This window comes from Strix uralensis, chromosome 6 (genome assembly GCF_047716275.1).
Source record: "Strix uralensis isolate ZFMK-TIS-50842 chromosome 6, bStrUra1, whole genome shotgun sequence".
Taxonomy (NCBI): Eukaryota; Metazoa; Chordata; class Aves; order Strigiformes; family Strigidae; genus Strix; species Strix uralensis.
In genome coordinates this window covers 9,662,709-9,684,417 of record NC_133977.1, presented here as the reverse complement: position 1 = coordinate 9,684,417, position 21,709 = coordinate 9,662,709, and the positions used below count along the sequence as shown (strand labels likewise).

At 35.8% G+C, this 21,709-nt stretch overlaps 1 protein-coding gene across 6 annotated transcripts in view; it reads left to right on the top strand.

Moving 5' to 3' along the window:
* Positions 1-21,709, top strand: part of TFPI (tissue factor pathway inhibitor) — a 62,855-nt gene that overhangs the window by 30,528 nt on the left and 10,618 nt on the right. For all 6 annotated transcript variants that reach the window (XM_074872673.1, XM_074872671.1, XM_074872668.1 and 3 more), the window contains 3 exons: positions 3,311-3,430; positions 10,919-11,119; positions 19,556-19,594. In XM_074872673.1, coding sequence (XP_074728774.1) covers positions 3,316-3,430; positions 10,919-11,119; positions 19,556-19,594 — 355 coding nt within the window. In that variant the 5' untranslated portion in view covers positions 3,311-3,315. The remainder of the gene's footprint in view (positions 1-3,310; positions 3,431-10,918; positions 11,120-19,555; positions 19,595-21,709) is intronic.

Here is a 21,709-nt window from a genome sequence, read left to right as displayed (position 1 = left end):
TATAAATACTATAAAAAATAAACAGAATGCATTAAAAATGGAAATAAAATCAATATCATAAGAGGCTTACAGCTTTAAAGTTCTGTTACTGGGCAGCTGAACATTAAATCAGAAAACTTAGACTTTTCTAGAGGGTTTGGGTTTTTTAATTGAAAAAGCAGCGCCAAGTTCACTTTGGTCTTGGATTTCACTCTTCCTTTAGGAATTATAAGAAATAATTAAACTACAGAAGGATTTAAGTATTTCAGTACTAAAGCCATCACCCCCTTCATCCCACCTCCACCCATACCTGACACAATGTTCTGGGAATGTGTGACCTTCAGGGAAGGTTAGCAAGAAGATAAAGGAGATTATGTTTTGTCAGTAGACTTTGCAGTAAGGCAGATATGCAGTTATACAAGCCTAAATTTTTCCTCCTGGGAAATTGCCCAAGCACCAGTAAGCCCTACTTTTGACAAGGTACTCTTTTAAGGGAAATGCAGCAGTTGAGTGAAGGAATTGAAATACTGTACCCTCGGTCTGGAACAGTTACTTTGCTTTCAATTTAAGTTATAGTATGTACTGTACTCAGAAAAAAATGGAGGGAATATCTGTTCTTTGGTTGACTGGAAAATTACCTGAATAATGACAAGAAATGCTAAGAATATCTCAGAGAGAGCATGATAATGTTGGGTACTGTAACTCAAAAGTATTTAGTGGATAGCAACATTTCAGTAAAGACTCTTCCTTTCCTTTAAGGGTGTAATATTTTAAAAAGTCAGTGGCTAGATAACATTGGAACAACAGCTGGGAGGAGGATGGCATTAGAAAATGGAAATAATTAAATAACACATAATTATCACATATAAACAAGAGACTTCCAAATAGACTCTCAAAAAAGTAAAACAAATGAGAGCAGATGGGGTACACAAATAAATGTAGAGAGTGGCTTTAATGGATGTAATGAAGTCAAAATGTCTGGCATGTCAGAGTGAACTGATAACTGATAAATCCATAGCATAGTTTTTTCCCTGTGTTTTAGCAATACTGTAGGGATATCCTGCCATCAGCCAAGCAGCACATAAGTAATTCTTCCAGTAAAGAGGTTGGGGAAAAATTATTTATGGATTATTCACACTGAATGGAGCAAACGGATCACTAGAAATTTGTCACTGGAGAAAGGGGAAGAATAATACCTTATTAGATTAAGTTTTAATATGCAAAATAATAAAGGAATGTAAAAGTGGAGTTCTAGTTAGAAACATGAATAAGGACACTACTTCTATTTCTTTGAAAAATGTCTGAAGATGAGTGATTGGAGCTCTTGCACGTTTTCTCAGTTTACATAATGTTTCAGAATTTGTAACAAGTTGATTTCTGTTCCAAGAGTAGTTATTACGTGTCTAGTAGAAAGCAACAATTTCTGAATTTGTTCATAGAAGTAAAAAATATTCTTTGAGGAAAGTTTTTTTTAAAATCATGGTTAATAGCACAAAATGAGATCTGAATTATTTTGCCAAGCTATATGTGGATAAAGGATTTGATTTGTCACTGTAGAAACCAAGCTTAAAAATTGAGCTTAGAAGGTATGAAAGACAAATACATTCTTTTGTTTATTTTAGCAGGAAAGCATTATGATGAAAAAGTTAATGCTGTCATAATTTCTGGTGAAAATAGAAATTCCTTTGATCCCAAAACTCTCTTCCTTTACCAAAAAAAAAAAAAAAAAAAAGAGAATGAAGACATCTCTCGGTGGTTTTTGCTACTATATATAATGAAGCTTTCTAAAGGGAATTGTTGGTTTAAAAAATTATTCAAATAATTAGTGCTACTTATGTTCTGATCTGTACTTTCACCAAATTTCAAAGAATGCATTTCTTTTTTACTACATACGCTGCAAGTTAAGAAAGCACTGAGTATGCAAGAGGGAAAAATAGGTAAGTTGTCCAGGGAGAAATTAAAATTCTGGCTCTGATTTGGTGTTGAAGGTATAACAGCACCTTCTGGCTCTGGCACAGTTCAGAGTAGCTGTGGCAAATTGGTTAATCTCTCTTTGTGCAGGTTTCGCCTTTCTGAGACATCGTTGCTTGCTAGTGTTTTCTTAGATACCATAGTTACGATTTACTTCTAACTTCATAGACAAAGATATATCACTCAGAGAAAAGTTTACTCTGTTAAAGATGACTTCTATTAATGTCACCTGTCACTTCAGCATCATCTCTTGATTTTTCCTGGTATAAAGCTGTATCCCAAGCACAGGGACAGGTTGTCTCATCTACTCCCATAGCCCTCCCTACACCTCGCTGATTTAGGTGATGCAGACATGTTATCTTTGCAGGCATGTAAACAAAACTACTAAAGACAAAACAGTGTCCAAAGGCTAGGAACGTCTTAGTCCTTAGATCTTTAATTTCTATTAAGCTTTGATTAATTAATTTAGCCAAAGTTTAGTATCATACTTTAAGAAAGGAGGATATCTATAGGGAATCTATCTGTTGGTAGCTAAAGGAGATATTGAGCCTGTTCTCTAATTGGAATTCAGAGATCCTTAATGAACTTTTACTTAATTGGAAAATATGTATTTCTAAAACGGTTAAAGCAAAAGTGTTCCAGAGGTGCTCTCATATGTGCATTCATAACCTCATCCTTGGCAACTTGAACATGCCAGCTGCCATAGAATAAAAGTGTTTTCTTTGTGTGGATGACTAGGGTTGCACTCATCCGATGTGGAAAATAATAGCTCTGCACTTAAGTGAGGTATTCAATATTAAAGGGATCTACAAGATACAAAATAGTTCTTAAAGCACTGAAGCCCATGTTGCAAAAAGTTCACTGACTCCTGTGAAATGCGACTTACTCAGTCCAGGAATTATAAATTGGTGAGATATTTGTTAAAAATAGAATCCTGTGTCTGTGGCAATAAATCTAGGGTCTGCAGACAGAGTAAAACATATTTGGAAGGATTGGACATGCCAGCCAACTATACATTGTGTAAAACTGATCAGGACATTAAAAGGACAAAGTGTTATGTTTTATATCATTATGTATTCTGGGAGGTAATTTCAATTGTGGTTTAAAATAAAAGTTAATAACAATGCCTCTAATCTGTACTGGAGATGGGATAGGAGACTTGCGATCAGATGAGCACAACTAAATCTTGTCTTGTTTTCCATTGTGCTTACAATATAATTATACTAACATAGCTCACGTTATTTCCAAAGCTCCTGGTTGTATATCTACTCATACGGCTATGCACTACCCTGCTAATGACTTTTGCAGATCACTCAAGGAATTTGATTGAAATCTATATTGTCATTTTTATGTTATGCAGGAAAGATGAAAGGAAGAAAGAAGGGATGTTCCTTACCTTTAACCTTTATCTTGCTGTTCGTCTGTGTCACTGGGCGTGCAACTACTGACTTTGATGACAGTGAAGAGGAGGATGTTCTGGGTAAGAGGTTACAAAAATGACATATAAAACTATCTCAAACAACAAAACCCACTGTGTTAAAATGCAGTGTAGATGTAATTCTGTACTTGAGATTTTTTTTCTTTTCTGGGAAACTTTTGAAAGTAGAACTAAGCTAAAAATGCACTGATTTCTAACTAACAGGGAGATGCTCAGAATTTTGCATTAAGCTCTAGCAAAATTGCCTCCTATGAAAGCTTCTGTTTCCCATGCTTTTTGGAACTTCTAATCCAAAACACTGTGTTAGATACCAAGATTATTCCCTTAAAGCTCTGCTCTAGGACCAATGGAAAAGTTCAATATTTAGGGAAAGAAACTCAGGTTTTATCTCCCCATGCAAACAGCAGAAACACGATGAATAACATTGTAGACTAATGTTACTCTGTCCTGTGCACAGCTCTCTTGAGTCACAATTTGCAAGGTTTGGTCTAAGGATGATGCAATGACTGCCCTAGTTGTTTTTCTGGGCCTTGAAGAAGCTCTTTGTATAGCCCCAAGTGATTTGATATTGCTGGATAAAGAAAAACTCACCAGTTAGAAGAAGATGTTTGTTAAGAAAAATAGCGTCAGAAGTATGACTGTTAGATCTGGGTTGGATCTCAGACTCTTACCATTGTAAGATCATTGTTTGCTTTTGCTTCGTTGAAATTAAGTAAGGGGGAATCAAACTTCTATACTGTATATCATTGTGAAAGATATTTTCATTTCTTCCCAAACAATCCTGAGAAAACAGATGAGGGAAAAATACACTTTTTGGTCAATACAAAAATATTCTTCTTTCCTTTGAGAAAATGATTTAAAATTGTGATCTCTTTCTTAAGCTGCGGAGAACTATGCAGTGGATACTTCTCCCATTTGACAGGTCTGATTTTGAAGCCTAACTGGGAATGCAGCTAAGGGGAACCTTTTTTTTTATGTTGGCACTCTACTTAATCTGCTCATGTCTTGTCTGATTTCCATCCAGATTATTTCTTTCTATCAGACTTCTGCAACAGTGCTCCTTGAGACAAAAATACTAATTGTGCACAATCATGACTATACTACAAATGAAGTTGGTGCTTTAGGACCGTGCCACAATTAGCCACTACAATTTAAGACATGCGCTGTTCCACATTAAGCATATGCTTATCGTGGTTGTGTAGTCAAGAGTGTTTCATACCGAATAAATTTGTTTCTCTTTAATGCTGAAGTACATAAATACCCTCCTTCTTTGAGGGCAAAGTCACATTTATCTTTAGTCTGCCCTGCGACTCTTAGTTTTGTAAAAATCCTTAGCCTGAACTTGCAGTTCACAAAGGCCAAATTTTCTTGTTTGTTAAAACACGCTTCATCACGAGAACAAGAAATCTGCTGGATTAATTTTTTTCCTCCGTTTACTTTGTTTATAAAAGACAATAAGATAATTATCTCAAGGAAATTGAATAGTCTTTTTATTGACCATTATTTTATCACTGGTTGTTTTACAACAAGTTATTTAAGATTATACAACCAGTAACTGATTTAATATGAGGAACAGTTCTGAACTTTCAGGCTTGTACTCCAAAGTAAAAAACAATCAAATGCGATGCTTAGAAATTTAACTAGAATCCTGTTTTGTGACTACTGAAGACTCATTGCAGTGTTTACCAGAAAAAATATTTTTGCAGTAGTCTGTTTCTATAAAATGATTAGATCGTTGCTAATTAAAATTATATTTGTGGTTTAAGAGTGAAATTCTGTTCTCAGTGAGTTTAACTGTAGAATTAACTGCAATTTCACTGATAATATTTATTTTCTAAGTTAGATTGTTATAAAACATTGACATATTGTACCCTAGAATTCAATAAATTTCAGGTATAAAAGGTAAAATAAGTTGTGTGCATCCATTATTCGTAATGTCATACTTTTGGATCACATTGGGTGCAAGTGCTTTGTGAATTGGAGTTATTTGTCTATTAGTATTTAAATTACAGTAATAATTAAGGTTGCAAGTCAAGTCCAATGGGATAAAAAAGGTTTCTCAGTTTGTTCTCTGCCAGCAAAACCTGTCGTTTTTTCCACCAATAAATAAGGGTTATAACAAAAATAAAAGATATTAAAGTAACTAGTTTAAGATATAAAAATAACTAGTTTATGTATATTATTCAGTAATACCTCATGTGGTTGGGAGCACTTTAGTTGATGTTCCAAAGCCTGAAGAAAATTACTCATAAGTTGAATGTGCTTTTTATTCGTATGTGAAAATTTATCAAGAATAAATGTGACTACTTAAAGAAAGGGTAGGAAACACATGAGTAGGAAGAGCACTGAACAGTGTGCGGGTGGGAAGCTGTCAAACTGACAAAGATGGAGAGAGAAGAAACAGCTATTCATTAGTGACAAGGTGCTTAGTATTGATATCACTTATCAAAGAGACACATGTACAAGAAAGCCTGGAAAGATGACAGCATATCTTTATAATTAAGGATAACCACAGAAACTCATATAAGGTTGAGAACCCGTAACCTAAGCAAACAAGACCAGCAAGTATTTAACATAAAAAGTCACAAGTATTCCTGACCAAGTTTTATTTTCCCACTTTAATTGATATAGTTCTGTTCTGAAAAGCAATTCTGCAATAATATTGTTGTCTTTCATATTTATTGTGCAGTAGGTATAATACAGAAATCAGTTCACTTTCTAATCAAAAGGATATATTTTTAACAACCAGCCCTGCAGATTATCCTTAAGAGTCTGAAAGTCAAATTAGAGTCTTTTATTATTCCTACAGCCAGGGGAAAAAGTATGGGTTTTACTTGTATTAATGTAAGAGGATTAGAGACATTATTCACCATTTCTGGCTTTGTAATATTATACTGCTTACTAGTCAAGTGAATCACAGTGCTGTGCATTGCTCATACAAGGTCCATGTGCTCAGGGATACAACGTGACTAACTGCAGATTATTAGAGCTCTCATGATGAAATTACTGCATATTAGTTAATAGTGGCTGTTCATGCGTTAAACAGCCATGTCTTGAGTTGCAAAAGTTGCCATGTGAATGACAATAAATGTGAGAATGGCTGTGCTGTGTAGAAACAGTCTTGGCCAGTATCCTGTTTCTGACAGTTGCCAGGACAGGAAGGGGGAAGGAATGGAGGAAGAAGGTAGTGACATAAAATAGCTGCACTAAACTCGTGTTCATTGTGAGCCATTTCATCAGCATTACTTTATAGTTACCACAAACTATGGAGTGGAAAGATTATTAAGACAGAGCAGTGGAGGCTTAGTGCCTCTTAGTGCCTTCTGTTATGAAAACCTATATAGCTGATGTAATGAAATCATTAAATTAAAAAAAACGGGGCAGGGAGGAAGAAGGAGAGGAGAGGAGGTTTTGCTTTGCTTTGGTTTTAGTATGGCAAATAATAACTTTTGTGTGATGATGAACATCAGCTGTAACCATTACTTAGTGTATTTCTAGCAAAACAAACTCAATTTTCTTAGTCTAAGGTAGTACAGTGCTATAATTATAGAAATTTTCTAAGTTTATTTGGACCGGATATCTAAATTGGATGAATAATAAACATCCAATGGGGCTAGATCCAATGTGAAGAAATAAACTAATTTTCTTTTTAAAATGAAAAATGCAACATGCTATACTTAAGAAGTATCAAAGCATTCATAAATACAAGGTGGAAAATAACTGTTGAAGCACCTGTATAACAAGGTTATATTTGCTGAAAAGTAAGAGAAAGTTACAGACCATTACAAAAATAATGCAATGTTGTTGTAAAAAAAAAGGCAAATAATTCTGTGTTGTATTAAGGAAAAAAACAAAGTATGATTATTCCACTCTATTTGACAACAGTAATGCCTCATGTAGAGGATTATGTTCAGCTCTGGGCAGCACACTTTAACAGCAGTTCAGACCAATAGGAAAAGATCCAAAGGAGAGTTTTAAGGGAGTTAGAAAGCAAGGTCAATAAAAAGATTGGAAGAAAGGAGTTTATTTAGTTTAGAGATAATTAAGAGGAGACAGAAGTCTTCTGAAAGAAACTAGACCAGAGCTGGGCTACTGAAGTGATGCTGTGAGTGCTGTACCATGGAGACTTCGAGCAGCCACGGAAGGAGCTGAACCTGGAGAGCCCAAAGTAAAGGCTGACAGTGCAGGAGGCCACTCTCTCTTCTGCAGCAGCCTTAAATTGCAAGACACAAATGGTGGATTAGAAAATCAAAACACATTTACTATATATATGGTTTTAAATCGTTCTGTCTGTGCACTGAAGGAAGTGCAAAATGATTTAAGTAATAGACAATATTCAGGCTGTATACTACAAAAAAGGCCTGTCTTGCAAGAAGGGTAGTAAAATCCTGGAACTGACTACTTCAGGTTGCTGGGAATTTTACTTCCCTGGAGTTTTTTTTAAGAACAATTTGGACATCTTCTGGAAAAGGTCTCAAGGTATTTATCCCATACAAACATGCCAAAACTTGAATGAGAAACTCCATTAAAATTCCTTTCCGTTTTAACTTCCCGTGTTTCTATTGAAGAATATTCACTGACAGACATCTTCCCTAAATGTTATATTCTGTGATCTTCACACAGGACCTAAAATGTAGTAGGAACAATTTGTTCCAGTGTTCAAGAGCAGAGGAGGATGCCTTTTACTAAGAACTAGTTTCCTCAAGGTATATTGCACACATAAAATGAGTACAGGCAGATTTGTATTTGTGCAGATCTACTGGCCAAACACTCACATTTGCATTCTAATCTGAGAAGGAAAGCTAATTTTACATCAATTTACAAATAACGGGGAAGAATTCCTTCACTGTTCCCAGACTAAAGAATGATTCATTTCCCATAAATCCCTTTGAGACTTTGTTCAGAATCACTTGGTTATTGTTCAGAGTTGGAGGGTTTGGCCCCTGGGGGCTTCACAGGGTACAGATTTTAGTCAAAGTATTGTAACTTTCTAGCACTCCTAAGAAAATAAATATCTGATTACCAAAAAGTGTGACACAGATGGTCATTATGTTTGCAGTACATCTGACAGTGGTAACAGTGTCACGGGCAGCAGAGGAAAGGATTTAGGAGGTAAGCAAAACAATCATTTAGTTCTGTGGGTTTGATGGGAAATAGGCTAGGAGTTGAGACCAGAAAGTTCCCAAGATAAACTCTACTAAGCCATTTGTTCATCATCTTTGTGTAGTTTTGCAACTATGCTTGTACGCTATTTCTGTTTTGATAGCCCACAATGTTGGTGTGGCATAATGTAGCAAGAAAATGAGCTGACATAACCCTATGTCTGAAATTCTAGTAGTTAGGAAACCTAGTAAATTTTCATAACCTCTTCTAGACTGAACTGGGTCACTGACACAGTAGGAGATCTCATTTCTTGTGTGCCAAGAAAATAACATGTTTATAAATCAGCTGCCAGTCCTCACCCCAACCACATTTGAGTTGGATCAGTTTCTGTGGAGCTCTGAATGTTTGATTTTAACATTTCAGGAGTTATTCCAAAAGTTACTGAGAACTTTGACGTCTTTAAGGCATTACTGAGTAGGGGAATTCCAAAGTTTCATTTTACATTGCAGTATCCTCTCAACTTTTCAAGTTGAGCCATTTTAAGTCCCTTCCAGAGGATCCCCAGACCTGTTGGAGAACTTTAGACCTTTGAGGTTCAATTTGGGGTCTCTCGTGACTTCTAAATCTTCATTCTTCGTGGACTCAGAAACACCCAGATAAGGAAACTTTCAAGAAACAAAATGCAGAAATCTGTTTGGCAAGCTGAGTTCCATAGGAAGCTTACTGAATTGAACATCTCTTAAAAATGTTTCTTTTAATTCATCCACATTTCCTATTAGACAGTCTCCAATAATATTTTCAAATCTATTTTCCCAACTTCAAAATCTGTAAATATAATTTCACTAATGAGGAAAAAGTCACAAGCTATTTTAGGGGCTGAATATTTAATAAGAATTTTGAAATTAGTCATATTAATCTATATCTTAACACCAAAATTGTCTATTTTTGGAAGATCTAAATTTGTGTTACAATTTTTGTGCTGATGGTAATTGTGTAATAAATGTTAATTTTTCATGGATTTAAATCCTATGACTTAAAAAATTTTAGTGCTGAAAATTGTTTATTTCCTGTAGGTTTAATAGTTATAAGTGGCTCATATAGTATAAAGTCAGTAAACTTCCACTAACCTGAGTATTTTTGAGGATTCATCTCAGCTGTGAATTTCATTTAAAGATTACATAATAAGGCCAATTTTATACATTAAAATTATATATCCACCCAGCAGGTAGGTAGTAGTTATACCAATTTCCTTTTTACCATGACATAAGGCCTGATTTTTGCGGATTCTTTTAATTAATACTGGAAACTTAATCTAGTTAGTAGTAAGCAGCTGTGCAACAATCATGTAAACTCTTGTCCTTACCCGTTTTTTCCCTCCCATTTCCTGGGCCACTTCAAAGAGCACTGATAGATACTTTTGCATATATGTGTTAAGAGACATCAATGTCCCGATTAGCTCTGTGAGAATGAATGGAAAATTTCAGGTCTGTTCTTCTGGCTGCTATTGCAACCACATGAGCTCTGTAAAGCTTTCAAAGTCCTCTTGGGTAAAATAAGAAAAGAAAAGCAGGAAAAGATATTAAACCATATATTGATAAGGGAGCAGTATCACAAACTGGTACATCAGTCAGAATCTCCTTATAGACATTGAAGTGTAAAACTCTGCTAGTGTAGTGTTCTTTTTCACAATATATATGACAATTCCCAACATTCCCTGACCTAATGTATATTGAAAGACATAGAAACGACACGATTTGAAAAGATTTTTTTTTTTCATCTTAACTTTCCAGTTGTGTACTTCTTAGCTCCTGAAAGATCTAATGCAAGAACAGTGAGATCAAAGAAAAGAGGAATGTATGATGACTTTTGTGTTGTACGGGATGGATTTAGGTACCAGCAAAGTGTAATCTGACAGGGGAATGGTGCCCTCTGCAGGGATGTGTTGCTTAGTTCATCCCACGCGGTTTGCTACGAGATGTCTTTATGAGCTATGCTCACTATCAGAAGTGCATGGAAGAGAGTACAAGGAACTCCCTTTCTGCCTTTTTGATGCAGAGGTAGTCATTGTGTCTGTGGGAGCTACTGGGATTTTCTCAATGCATTTGTTGTTCAGAATTGCTCACTAGCTCCTGTGACTAAGCCGCTATCCATAGATATTTAGAGATTTATGATGAGGAGTTAAAGTTTATAATATGAGCTGTTTTGGCTGAAAATCGAAACCACACATGTGGTTTGACTGAATGGAATTTGTGTTCCGATGCAGATGATGATTCTTTTTATGTCTTTGTTTAGTGTGTTCAGAACTTAAGAGTCAGATATTAGGCAGTGTCTCTCTCGTAGAAGACGCAAGCAATCTCATTTTGAAGTTATGATGTGCAGTAAAGCAGACCAACTTAACAGTTATTCTGTTTCTCCTCTGTATTACAGGTGCTGCTTTGCCACCACTGAAACTAGGGCATTCGGTCTGTGCCATGAAAGCAGATGAAGGTCCATGCAAAGCAATCCACTTGCGCTATTACTTCAATATTCAAAGCCGTGAGTGTGAAATGTTTGAATACGGTGGATGCCATGGCAATGAGAACAACTTTCAAACACTGGAAGAATGTCAGAAGTGGTGTCTCGTAACAGGCCAGTACCCATTCTCTTATCCTCCTACCAGTTCTTCATGTGCATCTGTTATTTCCATCCACAAACCATATGAATTTTGGAAGTAGAGGCCCTCTTCAGTTCCTATTAATGCAGTAATGCGATGCCTCTAATTAGTTTCCCAAGTATTATACTATGTTGTGGTCATCTGAATTATTTTACATTGTACAAGCAAACATTGAGGATTTGGAAAGATAAGTATGACTTTCTTTGGTGGATCTGTGGAATAGAGAGACCAATGCAAAAAAGCTTATTTTCTAACTAGAGCCCTGTTTTGAATGAGTTCTTAAAGTGAAATTGATTTTGATGTTGGGCTAAGCTGGTGGGCAGCACAGATATTCTTTATTGCTTTCAGAGTATCCAATCCAATTTTTGATTCCAGGTTTCTCCTTCACTTGAGGAGTTGATAGAAGCTGTCCAAAATCTTGGACATCTGCTATGATTCAGCATAATTAGAACTAGAGTAGTAAATAATTCTTATTTAAAATATCAGTTATAGCTGTTTCTCATAAAAGCTCTGTTTTGTTGAAATCTCGTCAATTAATTGTTAGAAAGAAGAAAATGAGATCCAAAATCTGATACACAGCAGAATATGGAGAAAGCGCCTTGTGAATGCTGTTTTTGCTATTAAAAATGATCCTTGTAATTAACTCAGGCTTTTAGCCTTGTGAAAGTAACCAACTCCTGCTCCTCACAGGAGTGTAAGAAACTTAGAAGATTCTTAAAATTGGAAGTTAATTCCAGTGAAGCTAGAAAATGGAGAAGTTCATATTTTCAGAGACTGAAGGAATTCAAGTCTTATTGAGAGTTTCCTCTGGAAAACCAATATGGATCTTTCTTTCATGGCAATTAGACGGAATGTGTCTGGCTGTGTAAACAGAAAGTGATAGTGAAGGAGGTACTGAGGGGGAGCAATAGAAATAGAAAAAATCCAGAATAAAGAGCTCCTCTAAGGTGTGTGATAACCCTCAGATAATATACCAACTATGTGGGCTTTTTCCCAAGTGAATTCATATATTGGATGTTCATTTATTTAGACTTTGAGGTAAGATAGAAGGATTCATTCTCAATACTTTTCAGTCACATATGCCTTGCCCAGCAGCAAAATATGTCATTACTGAGCTCAAGACAGTGATGCTGGGCAATCCTGCAGCAGGAAACAATTTACAGGTTATTCTGAGGATGGACAACACAATCAGATGAAAATTCTTAATCTCTCCTGCCTATTAGAGATGTACCCTGGTAGCACCCTACTGCTATACAGAGCTAGGTAGGTGTCACTTTACTCCATTTTCATAATGCCTTGGACCTTTCCGTAAAACTGCAAATCTGCTGATGTGCTATAGGCACTGAGTTGGCTCACGGGATATAAATTAGTACCTTCTAGGATTAGCACAGGTCACTTTCAAGCACAGCAAGTTTATATATGTTACAAAAAGTACTTCCAGAAATTTCAGATCAGAAAATTTATTTCAGAAGCTCCTTTTTGGGTTTTCTGACCCAAACAGACTATATATATATATATGTAAGACAAGCTGATTTGTAGCATTGTTCTTTGTCTGTAATAAATGTAAATGTTTCTGTTACCCATCTCCCATCCCTTTCAGAATTCACATCTATGTAATATTTAGATCAGGCCTTAAATCTGTTACATTGTCTGTTTCACATCTGTATTTCCTGATAAACATTACTATGAATTGCATCACTAAATTTATTCTAGACATCAAAGAATGTCTAGATGAGAGATCTTTCTCCCATCCCTGTGTCAGAATAATGGCTGGAGCTGATGTGCACATTGCCCTAAGTAATATTTTAATAATGTTTTTTAGTTCTAATGCTTCTAATCCTCAGAATCTGCAAACATTACCTGATCATATCAGTAGCCACGTACTGTAACTAAGCAATTTATTGTCTTTCCTTTTACTGACAGAAAAAGAAAGGTGGTAAAGTAAGAGAAAAATAAGTGAAGTCCTGTGTTACAGTCAGAGCAGGGAATACAGCTCAGGGTATCTGGCATTTACTTGACTAGTAGATATAATAAATTATCTTCTGTCTGTATGACATATATAGTCTTGATACTATATTATATAGTCTTAGTACCTATTTACACTGCCATGAGGTTGATCAAGTTTTTCAAATAGTTACAGGTGTTTAAAATAAAATGAAAATTTATTTAAAAGTTTTTGCAGGTTCTGTTTCTTTATACTACTTTTCAGTTACCCATATAGGTAGCTGTTGTTTCCTCACAGATGTGTTTATGTAATAGAACGATTTGTCTGAATACAAACCGATGCAACAGCAACATGTCATTGTCCAGCATAGGCTTTGCAGATTTCTCAAGCCTGTAATTCATTTCTTTGACTCAGACTTTTCTCCCTCTGTATCCAGTCCAGCCAGAGCAAGGGAAAGAATGAGTATATACATTTATTATACATTTCTAGTGTGACAATTTCCAATGGTATTTATGACTTACAGAGTAAAGTAGGGTTGCTGTCTTACCTACACAAAGTGAGTCAAAATGGTGTGGCTGAGTGGAACAAAGCCTCAGCGGGACTGTGTGTATAAGTAATAGCAAAATTTAACCTGAAGGGTTGTACATGAGCACAAAGTTTCAGTGGTTAGAAAATATTGGAAGGAGAGCCAACAGAGGAAACCCCATTCTTTCTAAAAACTGTCCCTGGTCTTGATCCCTTTGATCTTTCCAGCAAGGACACTGCATGCATTTATTTACTCACTAAATACTAAGTCAAGGCATTATTTACCATTCACACCCATTTTCTGATCTGCTGGCGCCACCATGCATTTCTGTTGTTGTACCTGGCACTACAGACAATCCACCCAAAAGAAAAAAAAAAAAAACACAAACCACAAAAAAAACCACAAACATGAACCATAAATTTTAGAATGAAAGCAGATTTCAGTTATTTTTCCAATCAATTATGTTTTGCTTTCAAACAATTGCATGATTATAAAACTATCTCCATCAGGATGGAAAAAACACTACGAAATTTCACTAACAACTTGTCAAAGTGAAAAAGATCAGATCATTCTTTAAGTGAATGGCATTTTACTCTAAGGATTAATTTGAAGCTTATATTTTGATGGCTTCTGGCAAGATCCACTAATGAACCTCAGAGACCAGACATGCTCCAGGGAAATGGCAAGAATCAGTCAGTCTTGCTCTGTTTTCAGGAGTCATACATGGGTAAACATAGTGCTCATGATATTAAAATAAGGTGTATCTTGAAATGACATCCCACTGAGGAAAAATTATATGGAAATCATAATTCCTTAGTTACTAAATAACACAATCTAGCATTTCAAGTTAAAAAAAAAAAAAAATGACATAGGGAAAAGCACCTTTCTGAATATAAACATTCTGCCCTAAATGCAAGCACACACAAAGTCAATGAAACTCTGTCCTACTTGGACCTGAAATGGGTCTTAAGTCAACTCTCACTGAGCTAGCTGAGAAGGGCAAGAACCCTTACATCAGCAATTCAGTTTCTTTTTGTTTTAAAGTCTCAGATACTACTAAAAGTGTGGATTACTATTTTGGTGCACCTGTACCTGTATTTGCTTCTTTAGAAATCAGTTGGGATAAAATTTGTCTACAATATTGTTCTTTCTCTAGACTATACTATTTGTGTCTTGGATTCTTCATACCTGAGTAAAAAAAGTAGATACAAAAGTAAGATAGAATTCAAGTAATATGTTTTTAAATCTTCATAAGAAACTACTGGATAGGAGCAGATGACAGTTATTGGCGGAAAAACAAACAAAGCAGAAATGCATTACAGAGGAATGGAAGATCAGGGCTGTGCTTAACCAGTATATAAAACTAACACGAAAATGACATTTTGCTCCTTTTCTACCCCTGATGTTTTGTTCTTACATTTCTAAAAATTGTCCTATCAAAAGTTCTAGCTGTTTATCCTTTTTGGGAACTGAACCCTACAATATTTAAGGAGAGCAAGTAGCCTTGTGTGCTGGTTATAGCACAGCTTATAGTCAGTAATAGATTTCAGATTTCTTGTATCAAGGCCTATCTCTGTATCTGGGTCATTTTCTCCAACCAGAATATGCCAGTTTTAGTGCTTGTTAGCAGAAGAAGGTAGGTCGTTCTCATATATGTAGTTCTTGAGTCTTAAAAGGCAAGAGTTGGTCTTGCTTCCAATTTGGGCTGAAGGTGGCCACCCACCAAACTGGATGTAAAAGACTTACACTTAGTGTTTTAGTAATCATCACCCCTGTAAATGTTTATGGCTAAAGAAACTGATGTTCTTCCTCTACTTAACCCAGCCTGGGCAGATTTTTGAGTATTAATTAATATTACTTATTCTGTATGGTTATCCAGAATATGTATCTCTATCAGAATTGAATTATGATATTTTTGTGAGCATTCAAGACAGATTAATTTTAAGGAGTTAAAAATTATTCAAATTGTGGCATTAATATTTTGCATAGTAATTATCTGTTTATCTGACAAATGGCCTTTCTAGACTTAAAATTCTTCCTTTGTTATACGGCTTCTGTGAGTCACAAGTTTGTATCTTGAATTTGACTTCCCCCCCCCCCGCACAGAAATTAATGCGCAGAAATTAATGAAACTTGGTGCTGAACTCCACAGTTAATATGTACATAGAAGTTTAAAAAATGAATGTTGGTAATATCATTCTAAGAGAACAACCTTCCTTAAAAGGGATTTTCTTCACTTCTACAGTGTTTTTGTTTAGAAAATTGTGATTAATCTGTTTCTAGTTATGGTTCCACAAAGTTTAATTAATACAATCTTTCAAGATAAAAAATGGAATGTTATCTTTTTAGATTAGCATTCCGTGCCAGAAAGACCTGGGATCTAGGATGTGAAGATACCTCTTCTTTTTCTGTCACTGGGCTGACTTTTGGTACCTTACATGAGGTATCTGATTTTGGGTTTCAGCTGCACCCCCAGCATTTTTGCCATGCTTGGAGCAGGGTTGTTTGCAGGACTGCAGCTGCTGGTATCTTATCCAAAACATGAGACTTCCTGGTAACTTGGAGTATTTGTCCTAAATTCCAGTTTAAAGGCTAAGATAGAGGGCTAAACTGAAAAAGGCAGGGTTGATAGATACAGAATTTGGAATGGAAAGTGTCCAAAAGTCATGAGCAGGTGCCAAGAGCAAAGATCTATAAAACTATTTCTTCAATCTGATGTTGCTATTTTGACTAATACTGTTATTTTGATTCTGACATATGTGTTTAATCAGTATCTGGAACAGATCCTCTGGACCAAATCCTGTACTGGCATATAATTGACATAACTCCATAGAATAAAACTGGAAGTTATTTGAAATGAGAACTGGCTTAGTGTCCACATCTTGGTACTCAGCCCAAGTACAGTATTTGGTGTATGGTTGATAGTGATCCAAGAATCTGCGAGTGTTGAATCTGCTGTGAGGAACTGGAGGAATAAATAAAGGCTCATTATTTCTGTATTCTCTGAGTGAATAACAGCAGATGAAATGGTTCGGTGGCACACACAGTATGCTGTCAACCATCAGCCATAAAATAAACTAATAAGTTAACCCGCTTTTGCCAACATAACTCAGTAACAAAAAATAGAATTTGATAGGTTCTATTTGTTAAATATGGCTCTATCTGTGCAGTCTTGTAGTATATGGTTATATTCATCTTACTGAATGCTTCCAGTATTTATTACTGCAGGAAAATTACTATTTAGTAACTGTAGAAATCGGACTGAAAAGATAGTATCAGTGATAGGAAAATTCTTAAAAATAAAGAAAAACCTAAGAGATACATGGACATTTATCACTGTGAAGAATGTGAAGGTCAAGACTCCTAAAAATAAGCTAAGGGGAAGTCATGTGATATATATATACAAATTCAGAAGAAATAATGTGTATAGTCAGTGTCTGATTTTCCAGTATTAAGCATAAATAAAAGAATAAATGAACCAATATGAGTGAATTGCCAGGCTCCTTAAACCAGAACAACTTTTAAAAATTTTTGAATGAATAAGCCATCAAAGGCAGGAATGAGTAATTCCCAGAACTGACTAAAGTCAGTGCAAGAGAGTTCAGTGACCCCAATTACAGCTTGTCCACTCCAAAACTCTCTAGGACAGTGTTCAAATTCAAGATGCCTAGTACTGACTCAAGCCTCCTAGAAATCAGCTGCATTTTTTGTTTCATGTGCCCAATACTCACTGCCTCAGGGAAGAAAAAATTACTTTTAAGAGAAGTTTGCCTATATGCTCCATTGTTTATTGGATATGAGCAGAATCACAAATGTCATCACTAGCGCAAAGGTCCTAATTTTCAAGGCAGTGAATATATATCTTGGGCTACTTAAGCTTCTAACATGGGAAGATACCTGCTAATAAAAGGTTCTGGATATGACAGCAATTCTGATGTCTGTTATTTACATAGCAGATCTACTCAGAAGTACAGTTTATTTAGTGTATGAAGAAATTAAGTCAGCTATGGATTTGGCTTTTTGACTGAAACCAGAAGCAAAAAGACACTGTTGACATGGTAGTAAGATTAAAATATTCTAAGCCTGTATCGACTCACAATAAATTCTTCCTGTTCTGTGCCAGAAGAGTAGATAGAGATCGCATGCCAAAGTATGATTGCTGATTTTGGCCTGAAGGGGACAGCTGAGTGAAATTAGTGAAATGGCTTGATGTGAGTGTCCATGGTTTAGGTTATGGGTTTAAATGCTGAAGGCACAGCCTCCTACTAATAGGAAGCACTGGAAATATGTTCAAAGAAGTATGTCACTCTAAAGTGCATGTCATGTCTTTAATATTTTTTAAGGATGCCAGCTGCATTGTCCCAGAGATGGAAGGAAAATATGTCATGACAGAATTTTTACCCAATGGATTTGCTTTGACAATATAACACAGGCATGGTTCCAGAAGAAGAAAAAACGGTGGAACACAAGGGCAGTACAGCTAATGCTAAAAGCTTGTTAGTCACCAGCAGCACCTCTTAAAATAGGAGACATGGAAGGTATATCACTATATAAAGGATGGTTAGAAGCACTTGCCTTGGAATATGAGTAGAGAATAAACTGCTAAAACTCCTGTCAGTTTTGGACTGTGGATTGTTATAAATAGTGGTGGTGGGGAACCTTATTAAAATTACAAATTATAGAAAAGGTGAGGATACAGATGGCTCAAGTATCTTCTGTTACTGCTTCCATAACAAGGAAGGGCACAGCAGCAGCTTTACTTTCCAGCAGGAACTGTTTTCAGTCTGAGGTCTTGCTAGTAGGTACCTCCAGGCTGAGATAGGGTGCAGTGCTCCTGTATCCCCCAACCCTCGCCAGCTGGGCAGAGCAACTGTATCTCACACACCAAGTCACAGAGAGGCTGTAGTGATGTTTGCTTTCCAGCAGAAAACATTAAGCAAGGCATTAGCTGTACCTTCTCTCATATGCAAGAGGTCAGTAGGCAGAGAGTTTTAGAGAAACTAGCATTTTATAATGCCATTCAGAAAAGCACAAGTACAAAAAACCAATTATGAAACAATGCAATTAAGATGACTTAGGTGAAGTTCAGAAGCTGCTATTTCAGATGCCTTGCAAAATATCTCTGTAATAGAAAATGTATAAGCTATCCTTGGCCACTTTTCTCTCAGCTGCTGAAAAATGTTCAGCCTTTATTACACGTTGGCTGAGACAGTCTCCCCTTGGACTCCTTTGTAGTTTTATGATTAGGCAGTCTTCTAGAAGTGGAAGAAGGTTTGTTCTCAATCTCTGAAAAGGGATGTGGGGTTGAATTCAGATATTGACCTTCTTGATCAAGTGCAATAAAACCCAGGCTCCTCCATTAAAAATGACAATAACAACTTCGCCACTGCTGATCATGCGCTCAAAGAACAGTGCAAATAAGTTTGTTGTCTATACTACCCTAAAGATAGCTGGAGATTCTTGGCTGAATGGGCTTTAATATCATAAACAACATAATGAAAACTTTACTCAGACACTACATAGCATAGCAAAGGGAACTGGATAGCACGAGAGGCCTGTATTGCTAACTACATCATCTCCAAAGCTATTAGCAGTATGTTACTCCTTCTTTGAGGAGTAGGATTACATAACACAGGATTCTGGTTCCAGTAACATGAAGATAAATTTCTCTGTTCAATTCAATATTGACATAATTTGATGCCAGTACTTTCCATATCTTCAAGTTTCTAATATAGCAGGTCTTCTCATACAAAGGAAATGATACTTCAGTCCTCCAGAACAAGCTTTTGTGCTGCTTCTCTAATGAATAGAAGAAAGAAGGGGAAGAGATGATGTATTCTTCCTCCTCAATGCTCAGTCACTGCTAAGCACCCTGGTATCACGGGTGAGACTTAACGTGCCTGCTTTTGCTAACTATTTTCCTTTTTATTTATATTGCAGAATTGCCTCAGAAGATGATGTTAGCAAAAATTAAGAAAGGTAATTATGTTTATATAGTATTCTAAGACTCTTATACAATGATAAGGGATTTAACTTCTTTTGATACTTTTTTAATGTATTGTTCCAAGATATCTCCTAACAAAAACAGCAGTGTCAGACTAAAATGGGTTCTTACTCCTAATCTTCTTCTTCTGTATTCATTAAAGACTTTAAGGACAGTTGTGGTCACTGAGGATGGTAGCTGCAATCTCTTCTCCCCAAAATGAACACATCATGACACATTTTTTTCCTTTCTTCAGTAAAGAGAAAAGGACTCTGCAGAGATTCAAGCGTTGTATAATTAGCCATGATATGGAACTCTTATGTGTGTTTTGAGAATAATCTAAATGCTTCCTCCACGGTTAGCAAAAATAGGAAAAAAAAAAAAAAAAAAATCACTCTGAGACAGAACTTTTCAAGCATTGCCTGTGTAGGAGCTAACAGAGGTTGGGGCAGATCCCCTAATTACACATTAAGCAAGGGGACAAGTTTCCCACTCCTGCAGGGGCAGACTGTTTACAGAAATTTAAATGCCTGATACTCAGACTTCCTAAACAGTCAATGCTTAAGCCCTGAGAATCACTTGTCTGAAACACTGTTGGTCTGTTGAGGTACCCTATGTTTCTAACATGGATATTTATATCTGGCACTTACAACAGAGCTTCTGATTCCACCCTTACCCTTTCCACATTTGAGACTTATCTGGTTTGGGCCCAATCCTGGTAGTCAGTGTTCCCCAAATACAGGCTTGAGTAAATTTCTTCACAAGTCAGCTCCTCTTTCTGTGCTTACCCTCCTTCATCCGTCCTTCCACTTGCTTCCTCTTGAATTGGTGTGTATTTAACTCCTCGCAGAAATACCAATATTTGCACGTACATTTTGAAATAGGCTAATGAAATCATGTATCTTTGCAGAATGGTATTTGGAATATTTTCATACTGAGATGATGGTTTTCTTTTCCTGTTTTCTACTGTCTTTTCCATGCTTAATGCTATAAAAAAAGTAATCTTGATTCTATGCTGTGGAAGTTACCAAAGTTGATTTTCCACAGATGCTGCAGACATTTGGCGCTACTTTCTTTAAGGTCTGAACCTAGTTCCCTGCTTTTAATGACAAAACAGAACATAGCCAGTTAAATTCAGCTCATGGCTATCATCAACATCATTACATGTTTACTATTGTTTCCAGTAATGTAGTCTTGAATATTGAGTCTCTGGAGAAAGACATGGCATTTAGGAGTATAATACTAGTTTGTATAGTTAGGATTATATTGCCTTCATGAACTCTCTCTTCAAAAATGGCTCTAAAATTTAGCTGTGAGCTCAACTTATTGGACTTAATTTGCTTTTTCTGCCAGAACCATTTTAATATAAGGATTTTCTAAATGAAGAGCAGCTGGTTTTAAGAATCTGTCATAATCCTGTAGTTTACTTTACATACATTTATTATTATCTGCCTTCCTTTCTCAGTTAAGATCTATCTCATAATATTTTTCTGTTATTTCACAGTATTATGCAATGTTTGATGAAAGAATTTTTTCTGTAGCTCCTATTGTCTGTGAGCTCCTAATAGATGGCATATGGAATAGATACGACTCTCGTAGATTCTTGCTTGCTACCTGTCTACATAATTGTCTCATTTCCATTCTTAAGCTGAAAGCATATCATATGCCTTGCCCATACCTTTCATATTTCTTGGTGTATGTGAACTTAATTTTGTAAACCTGTGAATATCAACAGGTGCTGCATTTGAATAGTAAGAAACGTGAAATATCTGAACTGTAGAATACATATACTTACTGTCAGAGAATGAAATTTGTATCGAAATTAAGCTATCCAGGAATGCTTAAAATAGTTGATTTTGTTACTTTATGCAAGAACATTTTAATGATTTAATTTTATATGTGATTTCTGAAAATATCATTTTGCTGTTCATGAAGCTTTATAAAAATTGAAACATGAGATACTGACAATTGTTTCTTGGAAAAACACTAATTATGAGCTATTATAATGCTTTATATGAATATATGATGTACCTCAATTGAATTTAATAATATTATTGTTCTAGCAATTATTTTTAAAAGACACTTAGCTAAAATAAATATAATAGGACCAA